Below are 23243 nucleotides of genomic sequence, written 5' to 3'. Positions count from 1 at the left end.
CCCGTTCGGCCTCGTGCTTCTCAACCAGACAGCTAACTAAGGTGGGCTGCGGGAAGTAAATCACGTCACAGCCAGCCAGAAGTTTTTGAAAACTTATATAATTCTATTGGACGCGATGTTAAATGTAAACACGAAGACGACAAACAACTATTTGTCAATTTGCATTTTCACAAGTATTACATTGGTAGAAAATTTCACTCGATTGGAACTTGATAAATATACCAGAGAACTTCCGTCGAATCGGGAAAATTGTCAGGGAAGATGCACGGCACACATTAGATTCAGAGTCAGCTGGCACCACCCAAGCCCAATATGGACATGCATCAAGGGTATCTTTCGTTTCCCTGGAAAAACTGACCTATTGTTCAGTAGTATTGCAATGACAACTTTGCAGGTCGGAAGCCTCGAAACGATCATGGTGAAGGATGCAGAGAGATATTACTTCGAGCGGTCAATTTTTGTCGACACATTGTTCAGCAGTAAATTAGCAAATCGAAATTCCCTATAGGTCCCTATAGGGAAGGGGCTTCTACCCCTTCTCTAGTTCCTCCCTGGAGTACTTCTGTTTTTTCCATCGATCTCTCAGGTTCACTAATAAATCGCTATTAAAGTATAGCGGTCATAGTGTCACGTACGTCATACGCTGGCTGACACTTTGATAGTCTCCATCATAGAGCAGTATTATAGGTTAGGGCGACAGCTGAAATTGAACCGTTTTTTGAAATTGAGAAACGATCGTCTCTCATGACAATTTATAGATAAGGGATACAGTTATATTAAATGAAAAACGCATTTCTCTACGGATATCGCAATTTTTTTCATTTTATGCACACACCGGCACACCATTTCGTTTTCTAAGCTTTTCTTATATCCTTTAAACCTCAGATGCTTGTAATCGATGCATCAGTTACAGAATACATACCAACTGGTCCGCGATCTCAATCGATTTCATTGTTTAACGAACCTTCAACAACAGTTATGACTGATCATTATATTATTACGGTTCTGCTAAATTTAAGTGCTCGTTGCGGTGTAGGTTCGAATCCCAATGTAGACATACTTCGTTTTATCCTAAGTAGTCACGATACAGGTTGTCTTCCTGCTAATACTGTGAGGTTCCCTAAATAAGGCTGTTCGATGACGTAGTCGCGATCATAGTTAAAAATCTTCTTTAGTGCATTGTGATTACATATAGATTCACGTGTATACGATTCACGCATCAACGTGAATACTCCTTGTCCAACTGAACGCCTATCCACCTACCTTTTCGTGGTAGAGTCAACTTCGACTAACAAACTTCACTCCCTAAGTATTAGACCCCACAAGAACAAATGTGATACTTGTTATTATTGTGATATTGTGTAAATGAATGAAAAGAGTCGTTAGGGCTATGTTGTGTCCGGCAATGCGTTTAAGCAAAGCGACATATATTCTGAAATTTTGTTAAAGAGAACTCATAGATTATTTCGAAGCGACAACTCTTTATTGTTCGGCTAATTAGGGAAACTGAACTATTCGCGGGCCAAATCATCTCCATCTCAGCCCCAGTTCCTGGCTTCATTAAGATCGATTGCAGGACAAGTTTACATAATTTGAAACCAAAAAATTTCAAAAACCTTTTTGTCCCTTCAGCTGAAGAATGACAGTTCAATCTAGGTTACAATACTGACGCGTGTTCTGCACGTAGTAAAATCCCTTTGATTGCTGCTTACGCCAGATCTAGTTGTCTACAACAATAACCCCCCACTAAGAGAGACTACGTAAGACAGCCGTAGGCGTAGATGATTGAGTGTGTCCCACAACCTTGAAATTCGTGCCTTTTTGGGTCCGTTTGTGTTTAGGGACAGGCTTTTGCCACTGAACCCGATATATCCCGTGCTGGGCAGGCCAGTAGACTCAACGCCGTGGGCGTATTTGCAGACAGCAACAGCGACTTCCACAGTCATCGCCAGGCCTCTAGTTAGGTTTGATCCCCAAGTCGATCCATAACGCAGGCGTCGTCTGCGATAGCGGCGAGCTGCAGTTCGATAATAACTCTCTCAGGCCACAGTAACTTTTGTCCCAAAGACTGAGAACTAACTGGTAATTACTTGACGATGGCGTGAGACGGACAAAAAAGTAATATGAAAATGTGTGTCTATAAGGAACATTGCACTACAACCGCGTAGATTTGTGGTCGTGCCAAACTTCGTTGACAGCGGAAACGTTTCACTAGGCCAAGGCCATGGTTTATTGCATTGATTTGAATGCCTAGCAAGCCACAGGGTTCTAGACGGCCGGCCACCTTGTATGCGGTTTCCAGTTACTTGCAGCCATGAACTTTGCGTTGTTGCTTAATTGAAGCTACCACGAACATTGCACGGTCGCTCTTTATTAAGAACCATGGAAGACTTGATATTTAAGGCATAGGTAAAATACGTTAATCATAATTCGCTGTTGCTAATTAATCGCCACTAACCGAACAGTAGCGTATAGGTATTGCAAGTTACTTGGCTTAGGACTATGGATTCTTGCGAATCTATCCGTAGCCACAAAGATTTAGGTACAGTTTATGCACAGCCAATGCATTTTGACCTGAACACGTCACTACATTGTCACGCTGCTCCTATATTCACGTATATCCCCTCTTCTCGTAACTTCTTAAAGTACGAAAGGCCGTCATCGTCATACATACGCCATCTTGAATGAGGGTATTCCGTTGCAGACGATTGAGCCAATGGACGAGAAAGTCTGATGACCTCTAACAACAACATAAACCGTAACGACAGCAGTATGCAAGGAGAGGCAGCGATAAAACTTATCCAAGGGAATGGCATAGGGGTAGCTATGCATTAAGTCTTCCTCCACGAACAGCTCTGACTGGCAAGGAGGGCCGCGGGATGTCAGTTGGGTATGGGTTCAACGACGCAGGAGGCTAGTTTGCAGCAAACATGGAATCTAAATGACGGTAGGGCGAGCATAGAGATGGATGTAGGGGGCAGATCGATCTGTTTTCAAGGTCGCCACCGACTGCCATGTCCGTTGCTGTTATTTAGATCTCGCACCAAAGCTATACCTCACTGAAAGCATGCTGAACTTCGATGCTGCTGAGGTTTTCGGCGACGAAAAGTAAACTGATGGAGTAATTGAATTCATCACACAGAAAAAAAAATAGCAGTTCTTTTATTTTGTATTGATCAAATGGGTGCGTCGATCGGTAGGACACTATACGTTAACAAACTTCAACAAGATATCGAGGCGAACGAAAGGTCAATCTATACTTGTGAAATTCATAGCCGAAAACGTCATCAGATAAAATATAATTATTCTATAAATATTATTAATCAACAGGTATTGAGAATCGGGTTCGCGTTACACAAGTAAACACATAACAAAATTAATGTTTTTAATCACTAGAGGATTTTTTAAGCAAAATATAGTTTAAAAAAGGATGGATTCGCTATAAAGAAAATTTAGAAGAAGACAGCCCGTATATGCGATCGAGGCAAACTCATGTATATTTGTGTACAATAAATACATGTACAATAAATGTTTGAATTTTGTGAAATGGCTGCCGATCAAGAGAAGACATAGGTAGCTGTCTCATTTCCAAGATTGTTAATAACATAGCCGTTGGCCTTCGGAGTAAGTGTTTTCTATTATCCTATAAAGCTGGAATCTAAACCTATAAATCTGACGCTTGCATAATCCGTACTTAATTAACAGCCTCTCGGTTTAGGCGCTAATCAGGTCAATCATACTTTGAATGCTTCTGTTTTTAGTCACTGTCATTAAATCTATAAATGAGTGTCTACTATACATCACCTTGTAGTTCCTCACTATCGTTTCGCCACCATCAAACACAAAGGCTCACACAGATCGGAAGAAGCGAAGCCTCTGTTTAGAAAAACTTTAACTGTTTTACCACTTTGAGTCGAAATCGACCACTTAGACATGGGCCTTCTCTGAACTGACAAAAAATGAACTACGCTTCACATATGAGGAATTCAGTTGCCTAATTTTCTCCAAACTTTTTAACTTGACCTTTTTTTTTTTGAATAGCTGTGTAATATTGTGTACCTTTTAGTTGCTTGTACTCATTATAGACGATCACTATTTCTTAGCACCGAGTTCATGTGAGAATTTTATTCAGAATGACATCTATTTTTATAAAGAAAAAAAAATGCGACTAAATATCAAATGTTACTCTGACGGCCGTGCCTCTGACTCTATCGATTGGATAAAATATTAAGCGATCCTAATATTAGTGAAGCAACATTGAAATAATTAGCGATACGTGCGTTCGGGCAGGGATCTAATAAAACTGATATGTGTTCTAATATTGACCGTAAATTAAAATGTTTGCTATTGTTATCAGGCGTAGTAAAATTTTGGCCTCAACTGCAGAAAGCATTCCGCTCACTTAAAAATTCTGCCCGACAAACAATGATAAACGAATTCGAGGCTGAACTTTAGGGATTTATGTCTTAGACATAATTTCTTCAAGGGCGTAATATCTTAGGCAACTGTCCGACACTAAAGGACGCACATAGTACGATCAACAGGAATCGATCACGGGGCTAGAGACACTGGTCGGCCTACCCGACTATCACCTCTCTCAGCCTCATACAAAGGCGCTATTGGAAATAGTAAAAATTAAATCGATATTCAACCGTAGGAAAAGCTTGACTCTTCAATTTAGTCTTGGCACACATCAAATTTCATCTAGGGATTCACTGTCGAATTGGAAGAGAATTTTCACTTTAATTTCCTTGAGTTTCTTTTCAGTCGCCGCAGTACGACGGCATAATGGACGCCTATTGTTTCTCCACTCAAAGTTGCGCTTATTATGGAAAATAACGCGTTCGAGTTATCCTCTTGTTCAATTCGGCGGAGTCCGGTGGCCTTTGTACTCGTTTATGGAAATAAGATGGAAATCGCACATTTTTAACTTCATCATAAACCTAACATGCAAATCATGCGTACGCCCATAATCCAAAACCTATTTGACTTGGCTCGTATAGAAATTGTTGAATAAAAGTATATAACGTCTAAGTCTCTGCACTTTCCTTAACATTTATCTGCTTATATACAAGGACTATATTTATTTTGTAAACTTTGATAATGACAGTCATTCCTCACTGTTCTGGAAACGGTTCCATCCTCTATACAAGTAGGATCTTATAGTTGATCAAATTCAAACAGACACGGCTGGTGATAACGTAATACGTTTTTCTCTATTGACCTTCTGAAACTCAGGAATTTGTTTGACGATAAATTAGTCAGTGTTTCAGATTAACATTTCCGTTTGAAGTATCCTAAAGACGACCTTTTTGTTAACAAACGGGAGCCACCATCAATAGTATTTCGAACATACCATTCCAGTTATCTAAGGCCAAGACCTGAGTGCTGCTTAGTATGCTCGACCTTTCATCGTCTGTGAAACGGTGGCGACCTCTAGCATCTTGACCCTATATCACCCTATATGTTCCTTGACCCTATATGTAAAATGAGTGACGATCGCCTACACACGCATATCAATGAAGTTAAATTATTATACTTTTTTTGGATAGGTTAAAACATATATTTAAATCCTTATTCTCAAAGGGACCTCTGAAGGTGAAAATCAGTATGGTTATACTTAAACTTTGCACCAAAAAGGCTTACCTCTGTTATGAGTTGTCAGGTATTTGTATTTCAATGTAACATTGGCAAAGAACGTGTTAAAAAAAACTGAGCGCCAAGAAATAGCTAAGTGTTATTCGTATTCAGATAAAACATAAAAAATGGGCTATGCCCTATGTATATCTGTCTCCTTAAGGGAATCTGAACTTCAGCCTGGAAGGGCATATCCCATCTTCTCACGACACCTTGCTTCGGCGTTTTCTTGTAAATTCCCCTAGTTGAGATCTAAAAGCGTGGAACATCTTCCCTTCTAGTTCAGTGTTACTCACGCTCGTACTTTTTACAAGCGGTGAGTGGGCAAATAATTCATCGAAATGTCTCGCGCGACCACTCTCGCGCAGCTTAGCCCCCAAGTGTGTGAGGTCTTTTTGTACGTATTTCTCATATTTGTAGGCTGATTTACAATTTTCAGACGATCCGTACATTCGCAATCATAAATGTAATCTGAATAATCAACTACGTGATACGCCCTCATGCTTTCTAGTAGATAAATTTAGTTTAAACTATTTTACAAATGTAAACATTTATGTGAGAACAAACATCTGCAAAACACTTCAGGACCCAAATTGTTGTGCTTACTGTTTCCTTTGCAGACTCTAGCTAATATACTTCGAACATCAACATTAACAATCATAGATTTAGACAGAATAATAAGGTAAGAACATTACGTAGACTAAAACATTATTAGCTGATAGTTGAGGGTCAATGGCTAACTTACGTTACTCCTTATGTGACAATTCTGCATTTCAAATGCTTTGCTTTTTTCACCTATATACCTAATTCTACCTGACAAAGATGTAGCCAAAAGACCCGTATGTCTAAAGGTTTTTTCAAGTTGAAAAGACTACACCTGCTTAGCTATGCAGAACTACCTTTGATTAATGTCAATTGGCTTTGAGAAATACTACACACGTGACACCTAGGTTGCTCCTTTTAGGTGCAGAACAATTGAATCACATCGACAGGATTTGTGTCTTAAGTAAATGAAATTGGCATTAGAGAGAGAGAGAGAGAGAGAGAGAGAGAGAGAATTACTCTTACTCTATCGCTTTTTGTACACTGTGCGTGTGCATATGTATTTAATACAGAAATACTCTTAACTCACCGCTTTTATGCACGTATATCCGCAAAATTCAAACTGTATTAAGAGATTTATATGGCGTTTATAAAACGCCAAGTAATCATTATCGCGTTAAAAATCCAATTAACAACGATTTGTTTGTATTTATTGTCGAAGCTGTGTCATACTTCACATCAACCTCACAACTGGATGAGTTCAACTAACTCCTGTTGCCACCCGGCATCTATGTTCCATAGAACTGTAGCGCCTCACTGCCTTCATATGCAAACTTCCCTCACCCGGCTTGAGTCTGCTCTTGCCCATTGAGGGGTAGAACTATGGAACCTGGAGGATCCTCTAGACGTACTTACATACGCCCGCTCTTACACACACACTTGTATAATACCTGATATATGGAGTCGGCGTAGTAATGAGAGGCAAAAACGTTTCCATAGTAACGCCAAAGCTATTTTTAAACAAAATAAGATGTCTGTTGAGCTTGCTTTAAAATTTCAAAAAATTTGAATTGCTACTCTCTGAATTTCTCGTTATACCAGAGTGTGAATTCTTTGTCAAAAAAGATTTTTTAAGGACTATAAGAGGATTTTATTTTTTTCATCAAAGTATGCATCAGCCTTAACTTTGCCATAAAATAAAAATAAAATAGAGCCAGTTAGCAATTTATAACCTGAATTTTAGCGGGAAAAAAATAGTCTGCCTAGTTTTTTCCGCCGGGTTAGCGTATATACAGAGGACCTCTGTTGCCTACTTTGTTTTTTGCCCTTCTTCCCTTGCAAACAAACGTTAGCCAGCTATTGGCTCCATTGGTTCCTGTATCAAAGGCAAGCCTTTGTTTGTTGTATGGTAGTTGTAAAGTAGTTGACTTTAAACCGTCTACTTTTAGCCCGATATTTTTCTTACTGTTATTCATATATGTATCGATATTATTAACATCATTATTACTATGAACACCGCTTTCGTTTAGTTAATTGTGACTTATGTGAACCACTGCTTAAAGCTTCTGCAACATCCTAATGTAAATACTACTTGATTTTGGCACAGTAAGCAGACAAGAGGGAGAGGGCACAAAAGGAGAGAGAAAGTCATATATGCATCATCGGATAATGACCGATTATGTACTGAAAGGAACAATTCAATGACATCGGCTTCGTTTACAAAATGGGAGTTCGATGACAAAATAATAGCTTCGATGGCCTTTGGCCCCCTGATGACAGCGCACAATTAGTAGCTTAACGGGCAGCTCAACCGCGAGATCGAACAATACTAAGCGAATTTAGAATATGCTTTATTAGTAAGTTGAATTTTAGTTAGTTTAGCCGTTAAAGCGTGAAGCTTTGATTAGATAATTGTAAGGCTGTATATACGTTTGTTCGTCGCGGGTTTTTCGAAAAAGGTTTCCTCGAAACGAACATCTCCCTTAGCAATTCTTGTTTAATGGGACTGTGATATCATAGTGGATTTCAATAGTATGTTTTGATACATTCATGCACGTAATAGCAGCGTGCACAATGTAAGCAAATCTGTCTAGCAGAACACCTGATCTGACGCCATGGCACGCCATGTCAGTTGTCACCGATTGTTCTATCCGCTAGATCGGTGTGCAATTCCCCAGAATTCTCTGATGAGTGGAGGTATGTATTGATGGAGGCGTGCAATTATGGAGAATATCTATTGCGAATGTTACTGATACGAGATGTGCGTACCTCGATTGAGGCTATGACTTAAAAATCTATTGACGTACTCAATAATGATCAGTAGAGGACAATGGCAGCAGGACATGAAATTGCCTTTACAGCAAAACTTTACTTTTTTAAAAATTTCTATATTGGTATGGTGAGAAATTTTTGTCCCAAAACGCGAAAGGAGTAGTGCTATCGAGCGCCATTGTAGATCATAGATGAAATAACGGCAATTTATACAGCAATATATATATTTAAATGAATACGCCGCTCGCTATTGATTCATCCTGATTGTGTAAAAACACTGTATTCTAAGTTCCAAAAAATGATACAGACGGACTTTTGTAGTTTTACAGTTGAGTGCATGTTACTTTATAGATGATTATCTATCATCTAATGGCACCAATAAATAGCAGTTAATTATCTTAGTGGACCAAAAATTCAGTCAAGTGCGAACATCTTATCTATACGTTCCTGCGCTGTTGACAGAATCAAAGTAAAAATAGTAAAGTGCTTCGAAGGTCACGTATCTCTAACTCGTATATATACGTATCTACGTATCTATATACGTATATACTCGTATCTATAATACTAAGCGTTGAAAACTGAATACAATCGTTATTAAATACCTTTTTTTCCTTTAAAATTTTTTTCATCTCTAATTTTATACTTTTTATTATAAGAGTGTTATTAAAGTTTTCAGTCATACTGCATGAGAGTTTCAGATAGAAACTTTACAAAAATAAGAGTTTATTTGATAATATAAGATTGTGTAATGCTGGACTCGGTATGCGATTTAAGGCCCATATTAAACATCTACATCTTTTAGCCTTTGCTCAGCTCTTGGTTTCATACGTTAGTAGCTATTTCAAAGGAAGCTGGTTCAGTGCCGTAGTCAGCAATCGTTAGACATAAAAATCGATTAGGCCATTTTAGAATTACCATTCTAAATCTGGACGGTCTATCCGATCTATGGTAGTCGTATTGGAGTGGTATATAAATATAGGCGCAAACGTTTAGATCCGTATCACACATTACGTAATTTCTATCACGCCTTTAATACATTCAATTTAACCCTACAGGTTTTACCGAAACGTCCTCATAATTCTTAAGTATGGCAACTATACTTCAATGTAATTAATATTGTAACAGCATTAATTTTGTAAATTCTTTCCAGATCAGACTTTTTAAAAGGGACATTCCATGACAGAATATTAAGTGACATAGGATTCTCCTCAAATCTATATTAAAACGTTTTATGATAAAATGAGATACGTCTTTAAATAGTCCAAAGGTTCGAAATGTTTTGGCAGTCTTTTAGATCACTAGAAATATTAAGGATATATAGGGCAAATATATAAATCATTTTACTGGAGATCTCCAGAGAGCTTCAATGGTAGCCTAATCCTAGATGAGGCTCGATATTTGCCCTTGTCACCTGAGCTTTTTTCAGAAGACTAATCTAGTTTTAGCTTTCAACCACATTAGGTAATTATGTAGATTGATATAATCGAAGTGTGTCTTACAATTTAACGACTGAAGCGTATTTTTTGAAGTTTTTTTTTTAAAAAAAAATAAGATCTTTGGTTAGATTGAATATATACTAGTAAGAGTGATTTTTACTTGGGTAACATGGCAATACAGATCCCCTAATTTTTTGGACGATGAATAAAGCACTAAGAAACGAAATTCGGAAAATTAAAATATATAGCGAGTTATTTCCTATTTCGAATGTATTATATATGACGTTCCTTCCGCCCTTTGGCGATATCAACATGATAGTACTTCGCTGTGCTCGATGTATTTATGCTTTGCGGAGCTGTCCGAAACTGTCTTAATTAATTAAGTAACGCTCTACGATTCCCAACAAAGATCTCAGCCATTTAAAACAGATTCTTAAACAGGGAAAAGGCTCACCTTTCTATTGTTGTTATTTTCCGACTAAAAATCGATGTGGTTCAATATTTACTCAGAAAAGTGGGCCATTCTGTAAAGGCCATATTAAGCACTTATTTCCTGTTGATTATCGTTGCATCGCTGCCGTCTGTATACCTCTCCCGCCATCGTTCGATTGCACTTTTGTCACGTCTCTAATCATAAGGCAACTGCAGAAATATTGTCTGCCCGAGGGGCAATGGCCTTTGATGACCCAGAAGCCGAAAATATATCATTCCCACATGGACCCGCACACTCCAACAGCCGTTCGCAGCGGCGGCTGCCAGAATACACGGGCAAAGCAACGATAAGGCTTTAGCTAATTTAAATCTAGATCAGTTTGTGGTCAGTATGAATCGTAAGTAGTTTGCAGTCCGATAATGGCCAACCGAGTGCCGAGTACTAGCCAGTTGTGTCTTGGTACTTACGAGTTACCAGATAGGCAATGTTCACTCTAAAATGTTATATTTGGAGATCAAATAAAGCGATCACAAGACATTCTATATGATTGTTGTCAACGGTGATAACTCAGGTCAGTCAATAAGTTTCCAACAAAACTCAGAAGCTCCGAAGGATATGCACAGTAGATAGCCCAAATTTTATTCACTAAAACGTATTATCTCAGTAACTCGCCAGCCTGGATAGAACAATACATCTTTTACTGATGGTAGATATGCTGCAATTCGCCTAAGACCATTGGCAGTAAGCCGTATTAGCGTTTCAACTAGTGTAAAAAATACACCACTTTTTACCGCTCAATCAATTCTTTATTCGGGCAAACATGTTCAGCTATAAAAAACAACATAGTACTTTACAGGAAACTATGATGCAGTCTAGATAATATAGCATTACTTAAATATCTTTGAAGACAAATGGTGTAAATAATTCCTACAAGACCTCAGCTTGCTTCTGAGGAATTTGAAGTAATCGGCATACCTTCACACACTATCCTTGCATTTGCTAATATATGTGGGGCATTTGTCCTATTAAGAGTTCCCCTGTAGCACTATAACGGAACCTTATAAATGAAAGCTCTCTTTCGAACCAAATCAACCGACAACATAGTCTTTCATATTTCCTTTAAATGTCTGACTAAAATCGTCTTTAAATGGTAATTTAAGGATGAACATTTTCAAAAGGTACACTATTTCGGCTAATTGTCACTTTTCTAAAAAATAAATAATAACATGTTTGTATATTTAGAAGCTCGTAGATAATGCGAATATGGGACATGAACTGGGAGAGGGTCAAGACTGATAATAGACCTGCTACAGAATGTAGTAATGATAACATAAGAATCATATATATCTAATGAATATTATGGATCATATTGATATGGTATTTTCACTTCAGAACTGAAGATCGACAAAGGTAGACTGAAAAACACCTGAACCGAAAGGAATAATCGTGCTAAAAAAATATCTGCACTTATGCCACTATCTAATTGTATGGACACTGAGTGTGCGTATATGACAAAAAGTAAATATCCGCTTTTAGTGAAAACACTTTCTTGCAGACACCGAATTACTATGGTAAAAACTAAAAATTATTAGAATAAAATCGACAAAACCAAAATGACATCTCTTTTTATTTACTTGCGGATAAATCGTCAGCATTTTGACACGTCTTCTTGACACATTTACACAAACCATTGACAGATAACCCAAATGTTTCAAATTGTACGTCGGGTACTATCAGGCATCCCATCAGATGGCTGGCTGGCTGCCAGCATTAAAAGCAGAATTCAGACTCAGACCACCAATAGATAACACAAGCCAATACAATCACTCTTTATTCCAGTAATGTACATGTAATTTTGTTTTAATCTGAAAACGTACTGAATGTCTTTTGCTGGATATTACCCCCAAAAACATCTTAGGAGGAAAAACGTCAAGCAAGAACGTGATAGTTCATCAAGTATTGACATATTATATGTGTAGAAAGATGGACTGAAAAATGTTGTCCATTCCTTTATATCGCTTTTGTGGCCCAGGCTACTTCGTAATAGCTGGTCCCACTGGCCAAATACTATCTGGGCCTGACACTTGAGGAACACGTGGTGATCCGGGTTCGAGTCTGGGCGTGAACACGTCTCGTGCTAGAAGCCAGTCGTCTAATGGGCTCTTTAACGGGCGCAAGCCTCCACCTGTTCGCTCGGTGTCACATAGGGCTTTATTTACGATGCAAAACGATCACCCAGCACAAGTGGCGCCTTCTAGCGGAGCTTAAAACAAGAATTATTCTCCTAGTTTACTAGTGATCATCAGTGGTTTTTACACAGCCAAACGCAAGCATTTATCACGTAACACCATCAGATGATTAGAGATTAGTGTTATCCATTAGGCTGAACAAAAAATATGCGTTGCCTTTTAGCCACGCTCAATGTGTTGCAACGTTCGAACAAATGAACGGATCTTAGTCGAAGCAGCCTTAGCTCCTTGCAACACTCATGCAGCTTTCTGTTAACTGATGTATCCCGCAAAGTAAAAAGGCTTCGGCATTAGAAGCGGTCCTACTTTCGACCCATTCAAGAGCTTCGGCCTCTATTCTAAATAGCTTGCCTTTCTGGCTGCATGGGCGAAAGAAGTAATAATCGAGTAGAGTAATGTTTGGGCTGTATACCGGGTGGGGCGGACTTTTCCATTGGTCCGTTATATGTCACTGGGTCACCTAAGCGGTAGCGTTTTCATACAGCACTAAGCACTATACTATCACTTTGCGTTACCCTTTGCCGATCCTTCTATCAATTCAGTGACTCAGACGGTTGAGCTGACTTGCGTATCGATCTCCTGTAGGTCTTCCCTGGTGTTTGAGTAACTCATAGTATAACAGTCCCTCCTTATCCCACTTCATGCAGAGATACAGCTTTTAACCACGGACATCTAACCATTCTGGCCCGTGCTTGAGAATGTCGTAAGAGATAGATCCTTTAGCGTCGGTAACGGTCTTGTACAGAAATGGCTTTCTTTTTCGTTGTGCGAGTAACAAGAGGCATATTGGTCAAACGGTTTTCTTACATATTTCATTAAATTTATGGGGAATCAACTTTACTTACTTTTCAGTCTGTCCCGTCGTCATGCAAAGGATTCACAACAGTCGTCTGAGTCACTCGTAGTTATGTAACGGGCTCCCGGGTCAACTGTGCTGCAGCTTGCCCAACGAGTGTTTACAGTTCATGGTCAACCAGAGCGTGATTCGTGGTTCAAGTTGAAATTTCCGCTTCTGAAGCGACGAAGCCAAAACCGCGCGTTTGCCTTTCTCTTCACCGACAATTCTTTTTTGTATCGGTAGCATTTTTCCCTGATCGAAAGCAGTGAGAAAGACAATGCTCGATCTCCATTATTGAACGCACGGAATCACGGCCTTTAACTGCGACAGCTCAATAGAAACAACCGAGCAAACGCCCGATGGTCAGAACAATTACCCTGAGAATTTTTAGCTAGATACAATCAGCCTACCCGACACTAGCATCATCTGTTTGTCACAATGGGGACTTTTTAACATTAGTGTAACACCAAATCACCTTTTGACTCTTAGGTCAAAGTTCGCACCGCTTTAGGTAGTGATTAGTGAAAAATTTCTTTTATTAATTACACATGTCGTGTAGTATACATAAATGTATGTGTGTATATATAAAATATATATATTTTACTGCGATTATGTTGCGGATAGCTGGGTGTAAATAATGGGTTGTGGAGGCAAAAGCAAAGAACTGTAGCAAGCTCTCTGAGGCATTCTCGACAATTAGTATTTTTATTCAGCTCATTTAGTCAAAGCACGTCGTAATCACACTTCAAATCGAAGTATATATAAACGCTTGTTAATATTTCGTTTCATAGACGCAACACAAATAGGATCTATAGCAGATTTATGCATCTTCTGATATTTTCTACCTATGCGAAGTTTCCAACGTTATATTTTTCGGAGTAAAAAATTAAGTTTGCATATTTTTCGTAGATTGAACCGTTAGTTAGCTAACGGTACATCAAGTGTCTACGCAGAGCTCATAGTTTGCTTTTCGTAAGTTTTACCATTTATCTGTGGTAGGCCTACTGCTAAGCTGTGTATGCGTCTGTGCTAAAAAAGAAGAGCATTGCGTACGTAACGTAGGACCAGTAACGGCAGCTGACGCTCAAAGGCCGACCAAAGCGTTAGTTGCACTAATGCAAGTGATAGAAATCGAATGGATAAATACATGTTCAGTACCTATTGCCTTTGAGCGCTTATGGTTGCTTAGTGAGCGTTCATGTGGTGCATGACACATTCGAAATTCGTTCGGACCTATTTTTTTCTATCGTTGAATTCGTAGCGTGTCACGTGCGAACTAGGAACTAAGAAATTTTATTGCATTTCGCCATACAAAATCTTAACGAATGTTCTTGTTATGCACAACACTGCACGTTACACACGAAGGTACGTTGTTGATCCGTACTGAACGTGACGTTTTATTTCTTTCGGTGCAAAGGAACTCGACATTCGACAAATATGAAGGCTCTTCAGAAGATGATGCAATAAAATGGAAAAATCGTTATATAAGTTGAAGTTTAAGTTCAGCTACTAAGCGGTTAAGTTACGACAGAAGTGAGAATGTATTTTGCAGAAGTACATTTGATGGAAATTTGTCTTGATGAAGGTGTGGTCATGTTCCGTTACTTTGTCTGAGAACTGTTCTAAGCAGTCTGGTCGTTCTCTTTCGTGCTCTATAGAAATAACGGATTATATAAAACGCAAACGTAACAGACGATTTTATATACCTACCGCAATGAAATTCGCAAGATTTTGCATGAGTGCACGTAGACGGACTTATATGATCGTTAACATAAAATGCTTTTTCAGTGGGAACCTCATATTTTCACTAACAATCCATTATATCGACTATTTATTCCGTTTACTATACGCATCACACGAGGAAGGTCCGAATTCCATGGTCATATTCAGCAGAGGGCATCGATTAGTGGAAGCTTAACCAGTTTTTATGAAAGGACCACTTATGGCCAAATTCGATCACTGATTTTAGAAAAAGGCTACGACAATTCCTGTTTATCTGGTGGAACACCGTTGCCTAATTAGGCCACAAATTACCACTCATAGGTTAGAAAATCACGCCATTGTTGATAACACTGCAATAATAAAGGATCCGTTCTTCCTTAAAATAGCTTCATTCAAATAGCAAGCCTAGTAGAGTTGTTACCTATACGTCATTTGCCTTTCTAAGTAAAACAAATCTTGGTTAATAAAAGGATTTTGATCAACTAATCCATAATCGGGGGAGTAATCCCTGCCATGCAGTTCTTGGTCTGATACATTGTACATGTATTAGAGTATTAAAGACCAGTGTTTCAATGCAGAAGGATTAAACATGTAATAATGAATGCTGTCCTCAGTGTGGCGAAGATCTTTGAGGAAATCAAAGCAATTACCAGCCAGTCAGGCTACTTTTGAAGAATCGGAGGGCTTGGGGCAGATAGTTTGCATAGAAAATTGAAGGATACCTCCGTGAAGTTCTAGCTAGGATCAGCAGGGTCCGACGCGCGATTATCGGAAGAGGGAGGGAGCGAAACGCCTCTGAGAGGACGGGAGAAAGAGGGAAGCGACCTCGCGTTTTGTTGCTGGCCACTGAGTCACTTGTTATCGTACTCGCTAAGATCAGTCACTCCAACATGAATGGTCCACAGCTTTCTGACCGATAAAAAGTTGAGCCACATTTTGTCTTGTGTAGAGACCACACTTCAGTTTATGAAGAGATACTGGAGCATATAACTATTATATGGGTTATAAGTAATTGGGGTAAAAAAGTTAGTGTTTTTTGTTTGCTATTAACCACAGCTGCAGTCGGAAAAGATAATTTCGTCATAACAAAATTTAGCTACAGTTGATTCCTAATTGCTGAATTATGTATGTTGATTTTGAACCTAAAGGGAAGGGACGTGACGTAACGTATCATTACGTGTCCAAATCACAAGGTTGCCAACGAATCACACTACATTCAAGATACCGCAAGAAGCTGAAGCACGGTTGCAGACATCTTTATTACACCTTCAATTATGCGCGCATGTGTACAATAGTATCCGGCTTATAGGTTTCATCCAAAAACGTATTTATGTATCCACAGATATTTGATTGCGTGCGTTTGTGTATGGCAAATGCAGTTACTCTCTACTTTGTCTATCTTCTGGAAGAATTTAGCCCACGTTATTGATTATACTTGCTTTCACTAGGATATGAGTAAAGTATTCCAATTCTCCTTACCACTAGCAGCACCCTTGATGAAACTATATTAGTCCGCGACGACCGCCATAGGCCACAGGCTAATGCGGAAAAGACTGGCATGAGTTCAATGAACCTCAACGTATCAATGCAGTAATGGTAAACGCAATGTGAACAAAGAAAAAGTCATCAACGGCCAAACAGACTGACTAGGCAAAAATGGTATCTGTATATGTAATGCCCCCGTGTGGTCATGAATGAGGGGCTGCAGTCAGGCATGTTGAGTATGTAATGAATCATTTATTAAGCAGGTCACCAGCAATTAATCCTCGCATTAAAAAAAAATCTTTGGTTTACGAACGATCCGTGTGCGCTTCATGAACAGATGAAGTTCAATTGAACGAATGGATTGACAGAGTGCTGTACTCCTTCTAAACACACAACAGCAACTTTTGTGCTAAAAGAAATAACAAAAACACTTAACCTACTATACATTCGGATTTTACGCATTGGGATTTTAACAAACGTTTGACTTCATATGTCTAATTCATCGCTTCTGTTTTTCTTTTTCGTTTTAAACTTACATTCGATATCTATAGCCTTAATTTTCTACACAGCTTTATGAAGAGCATATGGTTAGTTGTAGCGTTAGTATAGTCAGTTAATAAAGATAAAACAAAATGAATTGAGAGGAGATCAAATCGGTCTTGTTTCGCTTTTCCGTCCAGCTACACGATTGCCACCCTCATCTCTTGCACGGCGATGGCGGCTTAGCTATGCTTCGAGCATCAACGGAGGATACTAAGCTTAATAAAGTGCCAATTATACGGTTACATACCGAATCTGAAACAAATTTCACTGTTACTGAAAATTAAATTGGGTACTGCAGCAACAATGGCGAGATCGCTATTTCCTTTCAAATCTATCCGTCGTTGCCACTGGCCAACCTCGCGGTTTTGCAAAACGAACTACCGTTAGTTTATTAAAGACTATCACACTGCATTTTCGCCTAACACGATCCCACAGAAAATATACGAATTTGTAAGTTTAGGGTGACGCCGTCCCCGTAATCTAATTAACAAACGCAATTATCGAATAATACATTGAGTTGTTAATTGATATAATCAATACGTACGTACCGCATGTGCGTGTGTAACGGTAGATACATATACGGAAATATCTATTTCATATTTGCAATTGAATGAAAGCAGAAGAACTATGGTTCATTAAGGGTTTAGTTCCAAACGATCGCTTCAAGCAGCCTATCCACATTGATCTTGAGCCTTTGGGGGCCGCTGCGGCCGCCTTCTACTATAGGTTCCGAGCTGCCTATCCGGGCGCAGGATTCCGAAATTTGATCAATACAAACATCTGCTATTTTGCAAATTTTCGTTCCTTTATTCGTCAACAAGTAATTTAGCTACCCTTAAGGAAACAAACGCTACTGTTGATTCGAAACGTCCTGCCAAGAACGGATGCACTTAACAATTCCAAATTCAGAAAAGTTGTTTACTATCAGTACTGAACGGTTTATAATGAGCATAATAGTTAACGTAATAGCTCCATATTAAAATGCTGTATATATATATATATATTGCACATAGAGATAATTTGGAATATTCAGCACCACCAGATCGGCTCTGATCATATGAGCTGGCCACACATGTACGCACGCAAACCATATCTTGCAGCATTGGTCACAGTCGTCGTTCTTAGACCGCCATTGACTCGCTTAAAAGATTTTCGGCTAAACCTCTATATGTATTAGATAGCTATAGTACGTGTCTGCAATACCTACAAAAGGATACATTTACAACCGTGCTATGTGCGTATCGTTGTTATGCGAAGCCAGTAGTTAATGTTTTGGCAGCGCCAAAGATCGAAATGACTAATAAATAAATCAATCTGTCCAATTTCGGACACTGACGAGAGTTACGCTGCTGTTAATAATGGCACTAAAAGAATGAGTCTCACTGTTATACAAACATCCAAACTAGGGGCGATATTGCTTGCTTGCTTGCAGTTGCCGTCATTGATTACACCGAACAGCTAGTTCTCCGAGGTCAGCGGGTGATTTTAATTTTCTACGTAACAGCTTTCATGCTAACGTAAATTGCGGGAAGCAGAAGCCCGTGAGTCTGCCACTCCACTTTAAACCAGTGGCGCGAAACCGCTAGCTCCTAACATGTATATAATGTACTAACAACAAAATGACAAGTTAATGTGGAGAAGGAGAAAGCTGAGAGAGTAACCGGAAGTCATAATATTGCCAATGAGATTAGCAGTGAGAACAAGTGCTTACATTTTTATTCCTCTTATCAAGCGCATGAAACGCAATAATCCTTCTGTGGACAAGTGCTGACGTAACTAGGTTGCTTTATAAGATCATATGCCGTTTATAATAAAAGAAGTCTGGATTTACTAAGTCGTGAGTTCACTCTCTGCTATTGTCGCTGTCTTGCCCGTACAAAGCAACGTTTCAAACAGACTTCAGAGTCTGAAGTAGATGTACTCTTTTCTATAGGGGAGCAATATAAAATTATTTATGTTTATACGTATAAATAATTTTAATATATAAATTAATAATTTTTTATTTATATATAAGTACTTATAAAACATTTGAGAAAAAAAAACTCCAACATAAGAGGATCGAAACGAGAGAGACGTCTAGGAAAGGACGGGAAATAGATTTTATTAAACTCAGCCAAATGCAAAAATAGAACAACAAAAGAACCTCAAAAGTAGCTAAACGATAAAGGGTATAAGCTAAGGTATTAAACAACTAATTATAAATATGAAATACCGTATTCACTGCTGTTTTGGTCCGTATTTTGCTCTTATTTGCGCTTTCTTTTTGAAACAGATTTTCAACACATTTCTCACTCTTTTTTTTTCTGTCTTTTGTCCTGTTTCGAATCGCTCTTTCGTATTATCACGCTTTTTTTTCTATCTCAAACAAAGGTTTTTACTCTAGAAATTAGCGAAACTCTTATAAGCTATACATCGATTTCAAAACTCTCTTTTTGTGATATGGATAAAACGGTAGGCTTTAAAGAGCAATGATTTTCTGCCGGTATATAATTTCGAACTGTTAGTAGCGTTCTATTGTTCTGGGACGTTAAATAATTCGCTTGTGTTATTAAACATAATAGTACCGTAAGTTTACTACACGCGTGAACGTCAGCCTACGAGCAAGAAAGTGTTGATCGACTGTGCGACGTGCAATGAGCATGTATCGTACCTAAACGGGGAACGACGGACGTGAACGCGTTTCGTCCTACAATGCGCAGTTTCCCGTATACTGTCAATTGTTGTTGTTGTTGTTGTTGTTGTTGTTGTTCATTAGAATTTCGTTCGTCAATCATTTCATTATTGTCACGGTCACAGCGCCGGTCGTCACAATCAGGAGATTTTTGCTCATTTCAACAGTACTACTTAATAATGGCAGACCTAGTGCCGTTGCTATTTACATTATCGCGAAAGGCTGTCGCCGCTGTCCGGTAGCACTGACGGTGAAAGAAAGCCTGTCGAGTCGTGTTCGAGTGTGACATATACTATACGATGTAGCCACGTTCGTCATGGAAATTTGACTCGTTCGTTTCACTTTGGCTCCTTCCCATCTGTTTCGGTAATTGGTAGTATCATACTTAGTAGTAGCATTAGCGTTCCACCTCTATAATGCTATAAGTTTACCGCAGTCGTAGTAAAATGGCCATCTTCCACGACCATTCTCCCAATGGTGTGTAATGTTGTGCCTCTGCAATCGCACTACGGTTATTTCGCCCATTTAATTTTTGTCCCCTGATGCAGGCCTGACGTGATACGTGTACAAAATCCACCACTTAAGATGGAGTCTTCGTGAAGAGAAGGTCGAAGCTGATAATGCATCACTTGCAGCCGACAGATGTGTGCGCCGGCGATTAACGATGTCTCATAAGACCTACTTTATTCATTATGTACACATCATAGACCTTTATATATATATTCACTGGCTATGAGCGTATGATTGAAATAACATCGATGGACAAGCGGAGGATAACATATCGGAAAAGCCATTAGGAAACGATGCGTAAAAATAATTTGGCGGAGAATAAACAGCTTGTCGCTGCTGTTGGCTTTTTTCGTAATATAATAGTATATGACATTATGTACAGGGACATATAATCGTACAAGGAAGCAAAGTCGATAGCCTAAGTCCAGCCACGTGGTTGAGGTTCTTGCTAATTACATTTATGACTCTTCTATCGACTTGCTGATATTATAATGCGATAATAACTTAACTTCAAATGTATCTACCGAGATGTATCATCGTGGACGAGCGTTCACATGATCTGAGAACTTCCTCTAACTTGCTAACAGGACCATCTGAATATAATAAATGTATATGTACTAATACATATTCGTGTTTTTTTGAAAAGGTTACGTAAAATGAAACCTATGAATAACATTGATTTATCGTAAAGCAAAAAGAGATCGTTCACGTACGGTCACAAGTTTTGCTAAAACACCCCTTTTAGTTTTGCATTTGGTCACAGTAGCATTAACTTTCTCAGTAGCTTGAGGCGATCAACTGTAGGTGCAAGTTTAACTAGACTTCTATCACATTGGCGCCCTGCTTTGTATATGGACTCTTTCTTATTCGTTAATTATATGTACGAAGCAACTTAACGTATAAATTAAAATCTCATACGTAAAAAGAGTTTGTAGAGTCCGGTTTCGTTAAATAGTATCTGTCCATAAAAGTGAAAATTACTACTTAAGCGTACTTCGTCTACAGAGTTATTCGTCCATATACAAGAATATCTCATCAAAATGGAGATTTTTCAATTTTTGGAATTGAGAAATGAGTGGCATAATCTGAAACTGCTATGCTTAAATAGCAGCTGGGCTCCTACCTATGGAGTATGACTACATGGCGTTTGCTTTCACAATATGAATCTTAAAAGCTTCGAAATGACCATTTTGTCCTCACGACCCAAGACAAAATGAACACGAGCTTCGAATAAAGTGGGCAGATGAAAAATCGAGGTTTCCTTGCGTTAAAGTATCATTTATTTGAAAAGATATGAAAACAATATTACAAAACTAGATGTTACCGTAACTTAGATTGTGTCAGCTTTCCGGCTTCCTGCTGCCTACTTAGCATGATATCCACTGTCGAAATCTATGGCTTATATCCAATCCGTCAGCGTTCGTAATATAGTCTTGGTCGGTAGTGGATACGTTCCTCCTTTAGCAGACAGAAATATTCTGACTTAATAGTCTGTATATGTTTTATTAGAAATATTTATTCAAAAATGAGTATTTCGAATAAGGCGGCCTTTGCTAACAAAACATTTATGCAAAATTAAGGTATACTTAAGGTGGTAAAACCGGGTATATGATTAATAATTGTTTAAAAATGCGCCTTAAATGCTTGAGTAGGTAGAAACCAACGGTGAATTCGCACTGCGATTTAAGCATTTATGTTAGTTGCTCCGCGGACAACAGCATAAGCCCCAGCTATGGAAGCAATTTACCTACGACTGCGTGGCTTATTTGTTTGTTTCCTAGGCTTTATAACAAATGTTAATATATATTTGGAACTATCGACAAGAAAATGTAAAAAAACTGTATCCTCTCAGGCTTTCTCCAATATTCAATGCATTTATGTCAATGAGTCGTGTGGGCAACTGATCTTTTCGGAGACAACCAGGCGGCCGTCAGCTCGGTGTTAGCCTGCATCAAATGCGGTCTTTGTGTCTGTACGTCCACGTGCGATATGTGTATAAACGACGTCATCTCAGACGCGTGTTTTCTTCCGTCAGTATTTCTTTCCGTTACCGGACAGCGCTCGACGTCTTTGGTGACGGTGGATTCAGGCCCAATTCAGATTGTCTAAAAGGCCCCCATCGATCCAATTACGGATTCTTTTAGATTCCAAAAACTGTGTCGTGACAGACACCATCAAACCCTGGAGGTGGGAAGATACAGCGCGACGACTGCGATGAAGCTACTGCAGGTTAAGAGAACTGCCGACCAACCGTCGATCACTGAGACGGAAAATGGGGCGGGGCGGGGGGGAGAAGTTGGTTGAGTTGGTGAAACCATTCTATTATTTTTGTCGCTACAAAATGCTTTGTCAAAATCAATTTTCTATTTCGAACATTAAATAAATAGGTTATAAATTCCCTTAAAGCTTCATCATAATTATTAGTCTATATCCGTGATTATAGTTTTGCTCTTTCTCAGTTACCTTTGTCGTCTTAGTTCGAACTCATGTTCATTTCCTTTGTCTGTTCCTTCGTTCTCTGGAGCTGCGAACACTGCTGCTGCCATGGCCGCTATTGCTCCTACAGTACCCTCGTTTCCTTTGCCTTTGTACATATATATATATATATATATATATATATATATATATATATAGGAACAATTTAAAGAAATTATTTGCGTGAGTTGCCCGCCGGGCGATAGATCGAAGGACATATTATGATGTTTTGTCGCAAACGCCGGTGCCCGTCTTCGATGGACGAACCAACGAACGATCGAACCAATGAAAGTCCTTGTTTCTGGGTCATAGAATGCTGATGACGGCGGCGTCACCCCAGTGCTGGTAGCGATGCCGTTCCTTCTACGCAGTCGCAATTTGTGTTCTGCGTCTACGTTTACGTCTGCCTCTGTCGGGGCTAGAAGCTCCC

General features: G+C 39.0%; 1 protein-coding gene and 1 long non-coding RNA gene across 9 annotated transcripts in view; one reads left to right on the top strand and one right to left on the bottom strand.

Moving 5' to 3' along the window:
• LOC111250140 (osmotic avoidance abnormal protein 3-like) overlaps window positions 1-23243 on the bottom strand; it is a 43470-nt gene that overhangs the window by 13917 nt on the left and 6310 nt on the right. The window contains exons 1-2 of one of the 7 annotated variants that reach the window (XM_086986219.1): window positions 22802-23046; window positions 13415-13659 (exon numbers count right to left, since the gene is read on the bottom strand). The exons of 5 other annotated variants lie outside the window; for them this stretch is intronic. In XM_086986219.1, the coding sequence (XP_086842345.1) occupies window positions 13415-13437 (23 nt within the window). In that variant the 5' untranslated portion in view covers window positions 13438-13659; window positions 22802-23046. Of the gene's footprint in view, window positions 1-6769; window positions 6981-13414; window positions 13660-22801; window positions 23047-23243 lie in introns of those variants that run through there. One more of the 7 variants, XM_022804911.2, reaches the window with a different exon arrangement.
• LOC147755851 (uncharacterized) lies at window positions 8289-20961 on the top strand. 2 transcript variants are annotated; one of them, XR_015325826.1, is made up of 4 exons: window positions 8289-8376; window positions 16278-18994; window positions 19913-20194; window positions 20377-20961. It is a non-coding gene; the product is annotated as an uncharacterized LOC147755851 (long non-coding RNA). The 2 variants fall into 2 exon arrangements; XR_015325827.1 differs by lacking the exon at window positions 16278-18994 and having other exon boundaries at window positions 8362-8376.

Source organism: Varroa destructor, unplaced genomic scaffold, assembly GCF_002443255.2.
Source record: "Varroa destructor unplaced genomic scaffold, Vdes_3.0 BEIS01000004.1, whole genome shotgun sequence".
In the NCBI taxonomy this organism is placed as follows: Eukaryota; Metazoa; Arthropoda; class Arachnida; order Mesostigmata; family Varroidae; genus Varroa; species Varroa destructor.
The sequence above is the reverse complement of the archived record's forward strand: the minus strand, read 5'-3'. Positions and strand labels throughout refer to the sequence as shown.